This window comes from Sprattus sprattus (genome assembly GCF_963457725.1).
Source record: "Sprattus sprattus genome assembly, chromosome: 8".
NCBI classification, from domain to species: Eukaryota; Metazoa; Chordata; class Actinopteri; order Clupeiformes; family Clupeidae; genus Sprattus; species Sprattus sprattus.
In genome coordinates this window covers 5011752-5026751 of record NC_137927.1, presented here as the reverse complement: position 1 = coordinate 5026751, position 15000 = coordinate 5011752, and the positions used below count along the sequence as shown (strand labels likewise).

Here is a 15000-nt window from a genome sequence, read left to right as displayed (position 1 = left end):
TGTTAGCGCCAGTGAGATCCTTGCTTGCATGATATCGTCACTCATCAACCTGAATGCTAAACACAGCATGGCTGTCACCACCCTGACAGCTGACCTCCCCAGGCCTGAGGACAACATCGCACAGGTAAGGTGTGTGTGTGTGTGTGTGTGTGTATGTGTGGGGTGAGCTTTTTCTCACAACATCTGTGGCTTGTTTTCACTGACGTATCTTTGGATAAAGTGGCTTCACGTCAGCATAGGATCAGAGGTCATGCAGCTGCAACGCCATGGCAACACCCTATTTACATTTCACACATCAACACCAAAGAGACGTGACGGCATCAGAGACCTACCCAGGGGCTAATACACTTATACATGTCATGAGCATCTCTGTTTGTGTGTGTGTGTGTGTGTGTGTGTGTGTGTGTGTGTGTGTGTGTGAGCAGGGTACGTGTGTGACAAACAAATAGAGGTGGTGGTCGTTGGAAAGAACGCTGTGTAGTCTCCAAGCATTCATTAGCTTCTTGTGAAGAAGTCCACATTGACCCACTTTGATGACTGTGATGATTCCCACAGTGTGTTTGTGTGTGTGTGTGTGTGTGTGTGTGTGTGTGTGTGTGTGTGTGTGTGTGTGTGTGTGTGTGTGTGTGTTAACAGGCGATGACAGCTCATGTGAACTGTAGGTTTATGAGATTGGACAGAGGAAAGGACCTGAGGATGGATGATATGCCAAATGAATGGCACATGCTCCAGCTGTGGCTCCTGTGTGTGTGTGTGTGTGTGTGTGTGTGTGTGTGTGTGTGTGTAGGTGTGGTTTGTTGGTATGTGTGTGTGTGTATGGGGCATCCTGATATTGGAAAAGCTTTTTAGGAGTGGTGCCTTCAGACCGCTGTTTCACCATGATCAGACCCTTCAGTATTCTGGCGGTCTGCAATGAGAGTTCTGTCCTCAGGCTGGGTCCTCTCCTGAGTCACACACATCATCTGGGTCGCTTGGCGCGTGTGTGTTCCTGCTGTTGCCACGGTTTCACTGCTGGATGCGAGGCTCGCTCGGCTGATCGACGCCCGGCTGAGAGTCCACCGGACACTCCCAGTCTGACAAAACTGACAACGATCGGTGCATATGACCCAGCACAGCGTGAGATGGCACAAACACGGAACCGGAGAAAAACCACACCTGCGCGCCTCATGTCTGTATCTGACGTCTGTGTCTCGTGAGCCTTTGGGTTCTCGATGTGACAGCTGTGTCTTGAGTCTCGTGTCTGTGCTTTGTGTGTGTGTGTGTTGGTCTATGTCTTGTGTCTGTGTCTGGCGTAGCAGCGCACTAATGAGAGACAGAGACGAGTTTTAAATCCCAGGCAGTGCTGCCTGCCGCCTGTAATCTGACATCTATCTTATGTCTGATGTTTTTTTACATAGTTTCAGCCCTTTGAAGTGTTATTGATGTTTTTTTTCCCCCTTCTTTTTCTTTGTGGACGGGGAGAGAAGACGTGACAGAAAATTGAGGGAAAGTTGCTGGGCTTATTGTCTGATTCACAGCCATTCACATTCCACAGGGTTGTTAAGGAAGATGGATGTCACAGCCAAAACCCACCAGCCTGTTTCAATTTTAATTCTGCAGAGCGGTCCTGTAGTGAAGGGGAACAGAAGCATGCCCTGTAGTGCCTGGCTATGAAGGGGATAAATCGCCATCAATATTCATGGCTCCTTAGGCAATTACATTACATTTCTACTAATCAAAAATCTTTTGAATCATTGATAGAGGAAAATGCCAGGTTTTGATCGATAGGTACTTTTTACCATCTTTTTCACCGAACTTCACCAAGAAAGGAGAAAGTGGCCGCGTCTTTAAAACCTGTTACCAAAGAGACGGCACAACCTTAGATTTTATTCCCCCAGCATTCTCCTTCCGTGGGCTTTGACGGAAGCAATTAAGAGATCCACTCCCATCCTTCAGAAAGAGTCACTCTAGATTAGGCAGTGATAACACACTATGCTAATATCTAAGGTATGAATCTGATCGACTAGAGTATGAAGACCTCTACTCTATGATCCCAGCTGTTCAAGGCAAATTAATGGAGAAGACACTGGATAGGGAAAAGAGATGGGGTCTCACCATGGTAGTTTCCTGAATGGACCCAAAGCTGTTGATGAAGATGTTGACTTTGTCCTCCACTGGGATTCCTGCAGGGTTAAAGGAAAAACATGCAGATATTCACTTCAGATCATTTCACTAGAGATCATTTCCAATGAAAATATGCAACACCCTTGTGTGTATCAATCACCTTTTCCTGGTGATCTGCTAGTACCATGACTTTAGTTCTCCCTACATTCCTGCATTTAATATGCATTTACAAAATTGCCCAAAAATGAGGGGCCAATGTTTGGTAGTAGGAGCTGATGTAATTGCATGTATGACTTCACACTTTGTGTTTAAAACCTGGATATTAACGCAATGCTCAGTAAACCGCTTGGCAGAAACTCTCCTCTCTGTCCCATATTCCACTAACAACGACCTAAACCATCCCACTTCATCGGACCACGGATGAAAAATGGAGTCTGCAGTAGCATGTTGCTTGTTATGAGTAGCGGTGGAGCCCATAAAACCCTAGGCTGGAGCTCAGCTCTGGAGATTAGAGTTGGCTGGCTGGCTGGCTACTGTAATGGAAGCCTTCAGCTCTCATCTGACTACAGTGAGTGTAGGGGAACAGATGGAGCCTATGGGAAGCAAAAACACACACACACACACACACACACACACACACACACACACAAGAAAACACACAAACATATAGGTAGGGGCACAGATGGAGCTTATGGGGAGCAATAACACACAGGCACACCGCAAGTGTTAAGCATCATACAGCCAGATACACACGTACATACAGATTTTACATGCATGCAGGAAAACACACCCATGCACATACACACACACACACACACACACACACACACACACACACACACACACACACAACACACACACACAAGAAACAAGAAATACACAAACATACAGTATATGTAGGGCACATATACTGTGTTTGTAGTCCATGCCCATGTTCACACACATCTGCAGTCACACACACATACACACACACACACTCACACGGAACATGTAGATTAATGTCCTTCTTCAGCTGTTACATTGATAGCTTCACTTTATCAACTTTTTTTTGTGTGTGTTTAATGTTTCATTGCTCTGGATGTTGACTTTAATGTCTTGTAGGATCACTGTATAGCGTGCAGCACATTCCGTCCATCTGTATGGGGTTTGAGTCTGGGTCTGAGCACATGCCCCCCCCCACCCCCCCACCCCAGACGAGACAGTTTACAGAAACGTGATCTGGAAGGGCACCTGTCCTGTGGGTAGGGCCGCCCGGGGAAAGAATCTGGGCACCAGTTGGCACCCTTTCATCATTCGTACCGCTCACGTCTTTTATTTCATGATCAAAAAGCAGCCTGCTCACCGCGGCTTTAAGGGGAAAATGCCAGACATGAAATGGTATGTATAGGAAGATATTTGCCTGCCAGCTATACGTTGAATCACAAATCAGACCCAGTACCTGGGCCAAGAGCACACATGCACTGGGCTTTGGAGGGGGGAGGAGGGCCAGGGCTTGGGATTGTAAGACAGGCCATCATGCCACCATGCCCACATAATCAATGGGGGAAAGAGAGATGAGAGATAGTGTATGTGTGTGTGTGTGTGTGTGTGTGTGTGTGTGTGTGTGTATGTGTGTGTGTGTGTATGAATGTTTAAGATTGTGAGATGGGGGTGAAGACAGGGGTGGGGTAAGGATGTTTAAGGTTCTGACAGATGAAGAAGGGAGGCATGATGGCGGCTGAAGAGCAAACCCTTACCTTTGAAGTTGGGCCTGATGCGAGGGTCGTAGGTCATCAGTAACTTGTTCAAGACGTTGCTGGTTGTGTTAGGAGGGACGCGAGCCAGGTCCGCCTCTGTGAGTTGCCTGCAGGTACCAGAGACAGGAGAGCAGAGATGAGGAGCTGAAAACATCCGGACATCAACATCTGCCTCATCAAACCATCCCAAAACGTCACTGCACACATGGGTGTGGGTCTGCAGAGAGACGACCTATGTTTCTGATTAGGTGCTTTTTTAAACACAGCGTCAATGTGTTGGGAGACGGAGGAGTGTGTGTGTGTGTGGGGGTAGGTGGGTGGATGTATGCATGCATGAGCGAGTGTGTGTGCGTGCGTCTGGGAACAGCCTCTTCTGGCAGGATTCTTAACTTTATTAACTTCAGGCCATCTGAGCTTTGTTTAGAACCACATCCCCCTGGGAACCCTTTCTATAGTGTTACTTAAACACACACAAACTATAGGAGGGATTAGTAACTCAAAACTAAAGTGAAATTTTATTCTTAAATCAAAGAGTCTTTCAAAAGACTCTCTCTCTCTCCCTCCATGTCTCCTTTTACATTTAGTCATTTAGCAGACACTTTTGTCCAAAGCGACGTACAAGGGAGAGAACTGTCAAGCTACAAGCAATACAGACCTAATGTAACAATAAATACTATTTTACATAAGAAAAGAAAAAAAGTGCACGAATGTAACTGCTGTAAGTGCAAGTTAAGTCCTTCAGTCTCTCTCTATCCCTCCCTGTTTCTTTCAGTCTCTCTCTCCCTCTCTCCTTTTTTCTTTCTCCCCCTCTCTCGCTCTCCCTCTATCTCTGTCTCTCTCACTCCCTCTCTCTGTATCTGGGTGCAAACACATAAAAGCAGAGTCGAGACATGCTTTGCGTCTGAGTCTGGGTTATATTCGTGTCCGTCTGGCACAGCAGTGAGGAGATGACAGGTGAATCTAGCCTGAAGTTAGACACCCACTGGGACACGTTTGAAACGCCTTTTACTATTTTCTGCCTGCATCTCCGGAGATGTGAAGTCTCTGTGATAGTCTCTGTGATAAATGCATGTACCAGACTCTACATGCATTCAGTTCAATATGTACCAGTAGGGGCGGACCAATAGGCCAAAGCAGCCTTAGACTCAGAATATATGACCTCCACCACTTTAGATCACATGGCCACTATGCCAGATCACATGACCTATGGGCAAGGTCATATGACCACGTATCAAGCTTATATCACGATGACCACTAGACTGGATGATATGACGGGCCATATGGAGACTTATTCGCTAAAATGCTGTGGGTGATGTCATCTTTTGCTAACTTCCACCAGACTGACCCACTTCAAGTCCTCTCCCTCCACTTACAATAATGTAAGTAATTGGCAGGCACAGGATGACGTCTCAGTCAAAGCTTCTTTATTGACTGAAAGAGCTGGATGGTACCAACTCTCTAGTTCCTGATTACAGACACCAAGAGAATGATGAAGCATCATCTTCCATAACAACTTCCAAACAGGATCAGGTACAGCAGGACCACCTATTGTAGCTCTGACAGGGCATTAGATGTTCTCAGGAGGATGTACAGTATGTATGTTTTATATAAGGGGTTGTCTGGCATGAGAGCAGTGACAAAACCACCATGGCTCTCTATTCACAAACATCAAAACACTAAGCTTCAATGCTTTGCAAATACATCTGTAACTGAGTCCTGGAGCATGATCAGAGCTCAAGTCCCATTTGATAAACACTCCTTCCTTAAAAATAGAGTGTCTCGTGTCCATAGAGTAGAGGATCAGTCTTTGAACTAAAGTAGCAACAACAGAAATGGTGATATAATTTATTTATTTTACTGAGGAAAAGAATCTCTCAAGAAATGAAAAGTCTGCAAATTGAGAATGTGATGTATTAAGCTACTGCAACCTTCAGGAGATCCAACCCGTGACCGGTACTGTGTCTGGAGATGTTCAGCTGCTGATGATGATGATGATGATGATGATGATGTGATGACGAGAGATGATGACGCTCAGAAACATAGCGTATATATTCACTCTGCTGAGTACACAATTGAATTGTGAATGTGTGACCCGTCTTATGAGACCCGTCCTCTGATTGCCATTACTTACGATGGGCAGTAGACCTGCGGCCCTTTCTTGCCCTTCTTCGAGCCTTTTTCTTTGGCGGAGCCTTCATCAATCCCAACACACAACAGCAGCAGCACCAAAGCCAGCTTCAGCATCAGCTTCATCCTGCAGGGTCGCAGGCGCAGTGTCTACGGCAAACAAACAAACAAACAAACAAACAAGCAAACGAACACATCAAATCTAGTGTCCACACAGAGTGGCAATGGTCCCAAAATAGAGCTGGGTTTTGAGCAGATTGCGACAGCACAGATTAGCATTGCATGCCTGAATGCACAGAATGGACTAGCATTGCATTAAATGGAGCAGAGGGTGATGGGCAGAGAATCAGAATGTAAGAGAATAGTGAAGAGTACAATTGCATTGAGAAGAGAATTCACCAGAGAAGCACTGGACCCAAACTAGTCCTGTCGTTTACCCAGTCCCTCCAGGATCATTTTGTGATCTTCTGTTTTCACAAATTCACACATTTTCATATTAACCCTCCCCCTTCTCCAACATAACTTCCATTTTTAAGAATTCCTGCAGAAAATTCAGTTACTGGCAGCAACAATTTGGCATGCATATTGATGAAAATGTACACGTGACCTATATAGTGTACATCATTTGGACAATGGTGTCTTTTTAACAGATGAATGTACAGTAAAATAATAATTACAATTTATGGCCTAGTCCTGATTCTGGACGCTTTCACAAGCAGCCAGACAGCCCTAGGCCTCAACTGACCTAATCCTCATTTCCAAGACAACACTTCCCTTTTTCAACCTCCATGAAAGATATATTTCCATACTAAATTTAGTGAAACGTGAGGTCTGGAGACGTTTCTGAGGAACCCTGAGCTACGCTGATGATGAGGTGACGTTGTCGGAGGAGCACTCCAGGGGTGTCCAGGACTCGCAGCAGCGAGCAGATTGATGTGATTCCGATACAGAACCCCCGATTTACTGGGAGGATTCCCCTCCGTGGGGCGCTGCCAGGTCCCTGTCTAGACGGCTCTAAAGTGTGCCTCCGTAATTCTCCTTGGCCGCCACCTCTGGCTGGCTGTTCATCGTCTGGAGCAGAAATGGGCTGCCGGCCACACACACACACACACACACACACACACACACACAAGGACGGGCCTGGCTTGGGGAAGCCAGACTGCTTTGTTATTGATTTAGCAGATTCTGCAAGCTAATGACTAACAACCTTTAACACAACCTGCAGAAGAGATACTAAGATTGAAAGGGGCAAAGAGAAGGAGGACACACACACACACATAGTAAGGGGAAGAGAGAAAGAGATATGCACACACAGCGTATAGGACAGAGAGAAAAAGGGAGACAGATAACAAAAAAAGAGAGCACAAAAAAATTGAAGAAAATGTAATAACAATATTGAAAGAGAAAGAAAGATTCCTCCTCTTTCTATTTCTTGGATGGATGCCCCCCTTACACTCCCTTCTCCTGGCGCAGGCCTACTGCTTGAGATCTTAAAAGTCTCCATTTAAACATCAGCAACCAGAAATACTACCCTGCGGCTCCTCTGCCAAAGACCATCGCCATGTGACAGTCCCAATGACACCTTTAAGGCCAAAGTTCCACTCACAGCAAAGCATACATCCTCAGACATTTGCAGATGTAATGCGTTTGCTTAAATGTTTGTCACGTCAGATTAAAAAGGTATTCACTTTTAAATGGGCTAAGATTGATTCGATAACTGATAAGTTAAGACATCGCTGCATGAGATGGAGACGTAGAAGCCTCCTGAGGACGTGCTGTCACCAGCAGCGCATTGCAAGTATCTGACCAGCGCGGAGTAATGTTTTGCAAAAACCCCCTCCCACAGCACCGCACGTAAAACCGTAGCTATGGCATCACTACCTGTGGATGCAACGAGCATCAAGTGAGTTCAGCTGTCAAAAGGGCAGACGGAAACCCGGGAGAACGGGACGTCTCTATGCCCCCGGAGCAGAAACATCAGCGGCAGGTCTGACGGCAGATGGGGAAACGGAGCAACAGCGACCACCATGATGAGAGGGGGGTTGGGTCGAAGCAATGGGAAATAACATCGCATGACAGCGTATGCCCAGCGTATACACATCGCGCGCAACGTTTCGCGGGGAAAAAAGCGTATTTTTTTTTTATTAAAGAAAAGGGATGATTTTTACTCACCATTCTTTGCCGTTAAACCGATGACTGAACACAACACCGATCGGAGACAGCTGACGGTGCAAAGAGTCGTTAGAAAGCCTTCATGACCAAACGCGGTCTGTATCGCCTCCTTCTCCACCTTTTACTCAGTCAGAGCTGATGTAAACAACATGCCGTTTTTCCATCGTCGCCAGTTTTACTGCTATTCCTACACTATAGAGGGGGTTTTAATCGTTTTTTGGCAGAATGCATGGATGTCCAATTGTCTTGACTAAGGATGCTCAAGATGGAGTCTTGCGTGTGTGCACCTGTCATGCAACATGCGCAGTAGCGGTCTTCATGGAACTCAATTCAGCGCAACTCCTCACTTGCTGAACCACTAGCGCCTTGGTGGTTATGTAAGTGCAATTGGCTCACGCCACAGTTTGTGTCCACAAGGCCTCCAGTATCACGTCCTACAGCTTTTTTTTTTCTCTCAAAATACTCACAGATTAAAGGGGACCAATGAAATCAGTGCAAAACACGAATGCAGCCGCCGGAATAACACTGAAACGAGTGTCACGCTGTATCACTGATGTACGCTCCTGGTAGTCTTGGGACATCATCAGCAATTCCCCCTTTTAATACATTCTCTCCTTACAGATGGGTGTGTTTCAGAACAGAACCAGGCCTGTTCTGCCACGATTCAGTAGTTCCCATAGCAAGACTTTAACTCCTCCTGCCAGATTCCTACTTCTTCCTGTTTCATTTGCATCCCGTTTTCGTCCCTGTCATTTCTCATCTGAGATAAGTGTGTGTGCTGTGTAACCGTTTATTTTGTTGCACAGCTCTGCATTACAGGGCCAAGGATTTAATTAGAGCACTATAAAAAAGACAACTCACTGGGTTTTTTGACAATTAATATAATATATAATATAATTTTTTGTGGATTTCTGCTAACACTACTGATCTGTGACTCTGTTTAGACGTGTATGTGCGTGTGTGTGTGTGTGTGTGTGTGTGTACATTGCGGTGAGTACATGAGAGGATGTTTGTTCTTTGCAGCGTGTGTGTATGTGTGTGTGTGTGTGTGTATGCTTGCGGGTGGGATTCAGAATCTTTAAATTCTGGCTTTTGAGGGGTTGGTTGTGCGAACTGTGTCATCTTCAGTGTGCATACAACGGACCTACTCATAAAATTAAATCAAGCTCACCAAAATGAGAAGAAGGAAAGATGGAAGAAGAAAGTAAAAGAGATGAAGATTGAGATAAAGAGAGAGTGAAAGAAAGAGATTATTCATTTTGTATTTTTCAGATATTGTTTTATACTTTTTTTTCGTATTGTTTTGTACATAAACTTAATCTATTTATTGCACTGGCAATGTTTTATGGCCATGGTAATTTTAATTTTAATTTGAACGAGAGAGACAGAAGGAGAGAGAAAGAACGAGAGAAAAAAAGATAGAGTCAAATACCAGACAGAAATGTCATGACAGAATCCATCATCATGTGTTTATGCATTCCCAAAGACAAAGATCTGTGGGGTCGGCGTGCTGTGCAGTGCAGTGAGGTTCATCTGGGCTCTATATGAAGGGAATGTGCAGCCCCTTAAAGGACCATGAAAATGCCGACTTCTCATAATCACCACAGTCCACCCTGGTATGCAGCCTTGGCCTATTGACTCAGGCATTGTTCACTAGCGACATCCAATACCAGCCCGCATTCTGGCAGAAACTTGGCTCCAGGATTGCCCTCCATCCTGCTACAGGAATGACGGCTAAGGAACACACACACACACATACAAACACACACACACACACACACACATACTGAGAACATACATACAGTAAATTCAATTAAAGCCATGCAGCTGAATCGTGTTTGACAATTGCGTGTCCAAGCACGCCACTACAATGCTTACAATCAATCAGTGACCCGGCTGTGACAAAGCATGCCTTGTTCTCAGGTTAATGTTCAATGTCTGGCTTGTGGCCCTCGCTCTGACTGACAACGCCGGGGCGAATCCAAAAATATGCCACGGGGGCTTCAGCAGATTCAGTCTGGTATTGTGTTTGGCATCCGCCGGTCGTGCTCTCTCTCCTTCTCTCTCAGTCCGAGCAAACAGTGTTGACACACTCCTCGCTTGAGCGCACTGAGAGGTGGTGGTGACAGAGCGGGAGGAACCACTTTGCTGCCCTGAAAAGAGAGCTTAGCTCTCCCCTGAGGGGGACCGTTGGCTTTCAATGGGCAATCAGCTGTTTTTTTTATCTGTTACGAGAAGCGATAGGCAGAGATCAGCACAGGCGAAAGCCCCGGGGATGCAGCCAGGAGATGAGATAATATGATTTAGCGCTTTGGGCTTAGCGTCACAACTTTAATACTGGCCCACGTTATAAGTTTCAGAATGGCACATAACCAAACACTCACACAAACCCACTCATTCCCCCCCACCCCCCACCCCCACACACACACACATAGACATACACGTCCACACAAACCCACAGTTATACATACATATACGTTACACATACGCATACACAAACACACACACAGACACACACACACACAGACACACACACACAGACAAACACACACCCACACAGACACACACACACATACACAAACAGACACACACATGTAAAATGTACACACACACTCACATTTCAAACACACACACAAACACAATTAGGAGGTCGTGGTACATGACAGATAGCTAAATGTAGGGTCAAGGTGTACCACCAGGTGTCTCTAGTCTCAAGGCAGAATGCCATGTTAAGTCACCGCCCTTCAAATGCACTGCTGTATCTGAATTACTTACTGTGGTTCCTGATATCACATGAGCAACGAAATGATTGATTTTCCAAAACATTTCTTTTTGTTGTCTTGTATTAAATGACTCAACAGTTTTATGTTTCATAGTAGCTCCAGTATCATGCCATATTAAGGCGTGCATAGTACAGTGTTTAAATTGTGTAAATCTAAATTGTTCCCATGCAGTTGTGATTGTGTGATTGGGAGAGAAAGGGAAATTATACAATGTTTTACTTCTTACTTACTACAGTATGATATCTGACAAGGCAGCTTGAACATCTTGGGTGTCTGAGTTTTGATTTCCTTTCCAACGCACAGGATGAAAGAAGGGGAGGGAGGGAGTTTGTAAACCGGAAACCCCCTCAGGATGGTCTTTCTATTGAGACATAAAAATACACTCATCATTTCTTAAAGGAAGGATGTAAGTAAGACGACATCAGTAGAAGAATAAGAGTGAAAGCGTTTTGAAGGTTCAATGTGACATGAAGATTGCGGTTATGAGATCTTACAGTATAATGCATGCCTAATTGGATGAGAGAATTAAAGAGTTGAGTCTGGGACCCATACCATACCACTGCATAGAATGGTCCTTCGTGAACTTTGAGGGACCCCCTGTAAAAGAGTGTGAGGGATTGTGAAGGAGCGTCTGTGTTTGTCTGTCAGTCTGATTCCCTGAGAATGTGGTGGTTTCTCTGGCACTTGTGAAATGCCTGTTGGACACGTTCCACTCTCTCCTCGGCTCTGATTTCATGACATGGTAAGCCCCCCACTCAGAGAGCCCCCCCTCCCCCCATCCCCCCCACCCATCACACACACACTCAATTTCCTCAGTTTATTGTGCTTCTTCTCTTAAATCAAAGTCTGAGTGATTCACAATACCACCGTGGATGCTGTCCGAGGCATACCACACTGTCAGAAGCAGAGAGCAGACAGAGGAAAGGGGGAGGAGAGTCATAAAGACCACAGAAAACGGAGTGAGAGGGAAAGAAGGAGAGAAAGAAGGACAGTGACAGACACATATACCCAGAGAAGGAGGGGGAGAGAGGGGGAGTGACGGACACATAGAGAAGGAGATAGAGAATGAAAGAAAGTAGGAGATGCCTACAAAAGCAGTGACAGAGAAATTGAGAGAGAGAGAGAGAGAGAGAGAGAGAGAGAGAGAGAGATTCCACTGCACTGGTTAACGTGCTGACATCTGTGGTAAGCTTGTGGGGGTGGAATGTGATACTCCCTCTAGCACAAAGGAGCTGGCCCTCGTTGGCCCCTGCAGGCCCCTCGCTGCCCTGCCACCCTGCACATGAGCTCCTCTTCATGGGCCGCTGGCTCAGGGTCCCAGTGGACACGGGATGTGGACAGGTAATTACAGGGACAGCATCTGTCACTGTACAGAGACCCTCAGTCACAATTCTGGACTGCTGATGCCAAAGGATTGAGAGCGTGTACACGCCCACAAACACACACATACACACAAGTAGAACTGAACACACACATACACATACACATACACACACACACACACGTACACACACATACACACACATGTACAACTACACACACACACGCACACACACATGTACAAGAACACAAACACACACACACACACACACACACACACATACACACACACACAAATACAAGTACAGCCAAAGACCAACAAACTTTTCGTGTGTTATTTTTTTTGGTTCTTGTTTAAAGTCTCTCAGAAAAGAGTTGCTGAGGTGTTGCATCATGTCTTGTTGAATCATATCTGTGTGCATAGAGAGAGAGAGAGAGAGAGAGAGAGAGAGAGAAAGAGAGTATGTATGTGTGTGTGTGTGTGTGTGTGTGTGTGTGTGTGTTCAGTTCTACTTGTTTTGTCTGTCTTGGCTTAGCGAGGGGAAACACTGTAGGAATCCAATGACAAGGAGGAGATGAGAGTGCCCACATGAAACGGCTGCCAGAAGGTGCCGTGCAGAGCTGGGGCACGGAAATTAGTTCCAGCAGGCGGGCTATGACTGCACTGTCTACCACTTTGATATAACAAATTGAGACGTTCTCCAACATTCCTCTACAATTGTATTAGTAACTGTTCTCATTTCAGAATGGTGAAACAAATGAGCGACAGGATGATGAAAAGACCGAGCGGCATAGCAAAGCAAACTTGGGAAAGCGAATGGAGGAAAAATGTGTGCCAAGTGGCAGGCTCGGTCCTCCGCCAAGCTCGTAAACATTTCACGTCCAGATGATTAAACGGTAATTTGCCATAAGGGGACCGTTACAATGTGTAAATTGTGACTCATTAAGAGGACGGGAATAAAACAGGCTCTTGACTAATGGCACACTGATGTAGTGAAAAGAAATATAATGACAAAGTATATACGGAAAACAGTTTCCTTTAAATCATTCTGACTATAACATCTAAAAGCATAGCTATTAATGTGTGTGAAATAACTGTTAGTCTACTTTTTCCTCTGATGCGTATCCAGGCTTTCAAAAACAACTCAAGCAGGAAGACAGCGGCAAAAGGGGTGCTTGTAGTGAACTAACGGGGACACACACACTCGTGGAAATGAGAGAAAAATAGTCTTTTATTGAATTACAGCCGCAGCCACTGCATGGTCCCCGCCCCTGTGGGGAGTTCCCTCCGATGGGGAGTTCGACTTTATGTATAGCACCTGTTGTGTCGTCACTAATCTGCACTCTCCGAGGCTCCCGACCCTCCGTCTCAGTCCATTCTGAAAGTGAAGTGTGCACCGAGCGGCTGAAAAGGAATTCTCCTCGCTTGCCCACATCACTTCAACACTTCCCAGCTGCCTCTGCATTCCAACTCTTTTTGTGCTTTTTTGGAGGAACTTTATTGTGACTCCTCTGAATATCATGGACAACTCGTCTTTGGAGCGCAGAATGCAAAAAAAACGAACCCTTTCGGATTTTTAAAATTGAGTCACTACTTTGGTGACGCATTTCACACTGCACACGTACAGTTACTTCTGTCTATCTTTAAAATACTCAATGGCACAGACGGATTGTGCACCTCTGAATTAAAACAGCTCCCGCTGCCCCTCTAAAACTTTTCTGAACCTCGGCAACAGGTGCGTCTTATGCTGGCTCTCCTGCGTAAAGTTGGTTCTGGGAGGGTTGGATGGAGAGGTTGAATTCAACTCTTTTTTGACGATTTCATCATCAGGATTGGCTTAATTGGCAGTCGCTGAACAGGACTATGAGGATACTACTCTGCAGCTATCGCCCACAGATGTTTCCAAAATCGGACTGGGGTCTTTTAAGCGCGATTTCTGCGTGGTGATAGAGACTCCGCATCACAGTACTTTATCGTAGCTGTCCACACAGAATCCAAATGATCCAGTTATTACTTGTGCTTCTAGCATCTTCTCTCCAACAGCATGGTGTGGAAGCGGAATCGAGTCACATCAGTAAACTTCACCACTCCGCAGCTAAGGAACAGAACGGTAAGTGAAGCTGCCTCGTTCCTATAACATTGAGCCCGTGTTTGTGCAAGTCTGGAGCGCTTTGAACCGGTCACATAGTTACTTTCTCACTCACCACTTTGCTTCCGCCCCTGAACGGCCCGCAGGCCAACACTGTCGCCTCACAACATCTTGCTTGAGTTTAAATGTCAATGAATGACCGCGTTTTATTCAGTTCAAACAGCATTATCCTGGATAGGAAGTGGAAATTACCTTGGGCTTTCATGTGTGCCGGTGTGTGTATGTTTAAAGGGGGGAATTGGGGAGAGGGGTCCCCTGGAACCTGTGTACCACAAGAAGCGATTACTCTGTGTTGGTAGAAAGGGCCCATTCATTCAGCGCGAGTAGCCCGCGGCTGTGTAATTTTCTTAGCCTCTGAACCTTGCCGATTTGCTGAGAGGGCTTGTAGAAAAAAACTGCCTTTCGTCAACGATTCTATTTAACATACTCTTAAAATTCAAATAAACTAGAGTGGGGGCCAAGGCTGCGTGACAGGCTTTCTGGACACATATGTCCAACACTAGCCATTTACAAATGATGGCTGTTTGTTGACATATAGGGGTTGCGTGTACCCTTTAACGCCAATTACAAGGACTGCTTGTGAGGTCAGTAAAATAGCCTATTTTTTCT

At 45.6% G+C, this 15000-nt stretch overlaps 2 protein-coding genes across 2 annotated transcripts in view; one reads left to right on the top strand and one right to left on the bottom strand.

Annotated features, from left to right (window-relative positions):
* The window catches only part of glrbb (glycine receptor, beta b), a gene marked incomplete at both ends in the record, with an annotated part of 31108 nt that extends 21255 nt beyond the window's left edge, over positions 1-9853 (bottom strand). Inside the window, 4 exons of the mRNA XM_080843045.1 lie at positions 2095-2162; positions 3840-3946; positions 5971-6116; positions 9809-9853. Of these exons, the coding sequence (XP_080699171.1) occupies positions 2095-2162; positions 3840-3946; positions 5971-6116; positions 9809-9853 (366 nt within the window). The remainder of the gene's footprint in view (positions 1-2094; positions 2163-3839; positions 3947-5970; positions 6117-9808) is intronic.
* A 4387-nt stretch (positions 9854-14240) lies between these two features.
* pdgfc (platelet derived growth factor c) overlaps positions 14241-15000 on the top strand; it is a gene marked incomplete at both ends in the record, with an annotated part of 63044 nt that continues 62284 nt past the window's right edge. The window contains one exon of the mRNA XM_080843367.1: positions 14241-14352. Within this exon, the coding sequence (XP_080699493.1) occupies positions 14241-14352 (112 nt within the window). The remainder of the gene's footprint in view (positions 14353-15000) is intronic.